The following is a 4,191-nucleotide window of genomic DNA, read 5'->3' on the forward strand; positions in this document are numbered from 1 at the left end:
GGGAGGAAGGAAGGAAGGAAGGAAGGAAGGAAAGAAAAACACTAGGCCACTCACAAAAAAATGAAGGAACGTGCCCAGGCACTTTCCACTTCACTGGTGCCCTAGGTGCTGGCCAACCATGCTGTGGCTCATATATTGCCATTACTGAGAAGGCCTGTGAGAAAAGCTGCTGCTACATGGACCAAAGTTTGCTGGAGCCTCTCAGGCTCCAAGAAATCCCTAAAGATGGATTTAGGTAGCTTAAGGTAGCTTAAGGTCATGCAGGTCTGAGCTGCAATTCCTGTTGGACCTGTCTGCAAACCTCCCCCACAAAGATATGGGATAAAAAAGCATCTGATGTGGGGGCAGTGGTGGGGAAGAGGTGAAGAAAAGTTATGGTTTCTGCTCTCTTCCCCCTAAATCTTGCAGGGGGACATAGGCAGTAAGCACTCATTTGTCTAATTGCAGGTTGGCCTTTTGTCAGCAGTTCCTCACATGGTCATGACAATCATAGTGCCCATTGGAGGGCAGCTAGCTGACCTACTACGAAGCAGGAAGATCTTAACCACCACCACTGTAAGGAAGGTCATGAACTGTGGAGGTACTATTGGATTCTGAAAATATTTGATATTGATATTTGACTTGTGTGCTACAGTTGATGCAAGTAGTTTAGTCCGTGTTTAATTTAATTTAATTTAATTTAGTCCGTGTAACAAGAGAAAATTTACTCAAGTTTGCATTTATAGCTGGTTAATCTGAAGCACTGAATGGAGAGCTGATGCCTCATGGCATAAATTCTTACACATATGATCATGCTTTTAAAAAGGGAGGAGGCAAGAAGCCTGGTTAATAATTGAAAAGGCAATAGAGTAGTATGATCAAATAGGCCTCATCCTGCAAACTCATACAAAGTTAACCCTGTACCACGGTGCTGGAGAGATCCTTTCCCAGTGGATAGCCTTGCAAAAACTGGGCATGTGTTAATTCCAGCAGAACCCACCAGAAAGTTTAGGCTGGACAGTTTGGAGAGTAAAAAAGGTGAAGGATGGACAGGTTCATTTTTACTCTGCAAAAAATAATTTGTTTCCAGTTCAGTCACTGAACTGAAAAATCAGTGACATCTACACGTAGATGTGATACTAAATTAGAAAAAATATTTCAAGCCAGATATCCTAGTTGTCCACTGCCAATTGCTGTATTACATTATTTATAGATGGCATGGGCTGCTAGAAATAGAGATGCCTGCAGTCAGAGACAGCACACAGTTTGGCTGTGCATCTTCACAAAGAATGCTCAAATTAATTGTATTTTCAGAACATATTTTTAGTGTCATGAAAAAAAATCAAACCAGACAGATTGAATGTTGCATATCAGAAAATGTTAATTTGCAGTAATGGCAGAGATTGGAGGTTCCCTGTGATGCTCAGAGATGTCCTGTTGTGTTGGTAGCACACTTGTATGTAAAATGCTCTGTCATTCTATTTAACCAAGATCACCTTGCATCACTGCAACCATGAGAAATTGAAGGCAAGAAGTGTTTCTCTCCTTTCCCTATAATATTTGTGTGTTTGTGGATTTTTCTGCCCTTCAGACAGTCACTTTCTCAGTGCTTTCCTGTACTGCTCAGTGAATTAACTTCACCAACTGCTAGAGTCATTTACACAGCAATGAGGAGGAAAACAATGTATATTCTCAAACAATAAATATGCAAATATCACTGCAAATCCACAAAGCTCCCAAGTATATTCAAGAATGGCTATTAGATACAAAAGAATTTTTCTCATTTTTAGCTTCTATTCGGGATAGTTCTTATTAGTATCACCATGACCAATAGTAATTTAAATGTAATTCATTCCTATGTGTTTCATTTGAAGGTTTTGGGATGGAAGCAACCTTGCTTTTGGTGGTTGGTTATTCTCACACAAAAGGTGTAGCTATTTCCTTCCTGGTGTTAGCAGTAGGCTTCAGCGGCTTCGCAATTTCAGGTAATAATTAATCTTATTCTTGGTTTACTATTCATGATAAAAGTGATGTTATTATCCTCACTGTTTTTACTGTCATCATTTCTATAATCATCTTTGTTCTTCTTATGGCTACTTATGGGATATTCCCTATTTATTCTCTTATCAGAAATAATTTACTTCAGTATCTATGAAACATGTTGCACACAGGACATGAAGCTTTGAAAGAATCTGCTCTTTATTGATTCTGGTTTGCATCAGCTTTCTGTTTTTATTTTCTAATATACTTTTACAGTGTCAGCCACATTTCCTTCTTGTTTAATCTGTATCCCTAAAAGGAGAGAGAGAGAGAACTACTCTACAGTGAATAGTTGCACAAGGGCTATCAGTTGCAATCCTGCCCTCAGCCTTAGCAGCAGGTTTCTGTTTTCTAGGTCAGACCTCTCTCTGTTGTGTCCTACAAACAGCACTTCTCCAGAACAGCTGTTTCTGACATCTTCATGAGCCTCACTAGTATCAGACTGAGTTTTGTAGCTCCATCAGAACCATCATTACTAAAACCTCCCTTTTGTTATGAAGATGGAAACCCAACAGTTTCCAAGAAGACTGCCAAGACAATGGATCTGTTGAACAAAAAAAATTGACTGGCAGGGTAACTGCTGGTCTTCAGTTGTTTCAGGATTATGCAGATGGGAAGCAGCTTTGCTACTCAGTGATGAGGTCCTTGCATAGCAGGCCATTTTTATCAATCAATTTTTATTGCAAGACTTTCCTAGTAGTCCACTTCTGTCTGTCCTTACTACAGTGCACTTGGAATTCATCATCATTTCTTGTGATAATCACACTTCATATGACTGATTTTTTGTTACCTAAGGCATGATAATTATCTGATTTTTACTATTTGTTTTAATTTCTTAAAAAATACGTACCTAGAAGTCACACTACGGTAAGAGTAACTATATTTCCTGCCAGTTTATATTCTGGTTTTTGTTATAGCATTGTTAAACTGCTACTTTAAATACCAAAAAACATGTATTAAACTCTGCTACTACCTAAATAAAAAGATAATAGACATTTGGCTAATATGAGGCACTCCTTAATCAAAAATATTTGCTGAGTGCACTGTTTCAATATGAGAAGATGTGAGGTATAGACACTTTAAACTTTAAATGAGGCCAAACCAAACTTTGTTTTCTATACAACATGATCTCCAGAGGTAGGAGGGAAAAAGGACTTTTGAAAAAGAATAGAGTTGCAATGTCTTCCATCTTTATCACTGAGAAAGTACTATCCTTTTTTCTTATATATAGAGGGGATTCCTTCCTTTTTCAGGCTTCTTCAGCCAGAATAGCTGCAGAAAGCCCTGTTGTCCTGGAAGTGCAATGCTGTATACCTGACAATCATCCCTTGTTTGTTCTAGGATTCAATGTGAATCACTTGGACATAGCCCCACGCTACGCCAGCATCCTGATGGGCATCTCCAATGGCGTGGGGACGCTGTCGGGAATGGTGTGCCCTCTCATTGTTGGGGCAATGACAAAACATAAGGTAACATTTCTCATGTTTTCTAGAAAAAGGATTAGGTAATGCACAAAAAGACATTTCAAAGACTCCTGGGAACTCTATTTCATCATTGGTTTCTGCAGCTGTTTTCTGGTGTTGTCTTAAACATTCTCTTTTATAATACCATGGTGACTTGATTCTCAGCTGTTATAAACTAATTATATGTGTAGGGAGATATTTTTTTGTACCACCTGAGGCTGAGTCTCTGCCATACCTCCATACAACTGTGCAGTGCTTATAGGACTTGGGAAACTCCTCTACAATGCATCTCTGGTAGGGTTCCCAAGCAATCATTGATCTATAATAAGATTAAATTAGCTGGTAGAGAAATCTCTGCATTTCCAACTCCAGGAGTATTTCACATGAAAGAGAGAAACTTCACTGTGAGAGAAAGAAAAAAAAGAAATCCAAGTTTTATTTTATTAGCTGTTGTTATGGGGAAAAAGTTCTTCACAATGATTCTCAGAGACTGTTCTTTCTGCAACATCAGGAATCAAGCCGTGGTCACAGACATTGTTCAATATGCACTAATTTATGATGTATTTTGGAGAGTAATATTTCTTTTTTACTTAATGAGACCTGCACCATTTTTTCAGACCCGTGAAGAATGGCAAAACGTCTTTCTGATCGCAGCCCTGGTGCATTACAGTGGTGTGATATTCTATGCTATCTTTGCTTCTGGGGAGAA

General features: G+C 38.7%; 1 protein-coding gene across 1 annotated transcript in view; it reads left to right on the top strand.

Annotated features, from left to right (window-relative positions):
* Positions 1–4,191, top strand: part of SLC17A8 (solute carrier family 17 (vesicular glutamate transporter), member 8) — a 28,135-nt gene that overhangs the window by 23,709 nt on the left and 235 nt on the right. The window contains exons 9-12 of the mRNA XM_009069257.1: positions 448–580; positions 1,854–1,964; positions 3,361–3,488; positions 4,100–4,191. The exon at positions 4,100–4,191 is cut by the window's right edge and continues 235 nt beyond it. Of these exons, the coding sequence (XP_009067505.1) occupies positions 448–580; positions 1,854–1,964; positions 3,361–3,488; positions 4,100–4,191 (464 nt within the window). The remainder of the gene's footprint in view (positions 1–447; positions 581–1,853; positions 1,965–3,360; positions 3,489–4,099) is intronic.

Source organism: Acanthisitta chloris, unplaced genomic scaffold, assembly GCF_000695815.1.
Source record: "Acanthisitta chloris isolate BGI_N310 unplaced genomic scaffold, ASM69581v1 scaffold19192, whole genome shotgun sequence".
Classification (NCBI taxonomy): domain Eukaryota; kingdom Metazoa; phylum Chordata; class Aves; order Passeriformes; family Acanthisittidae; genus Acanthisitta; species Acanthisitta chloris.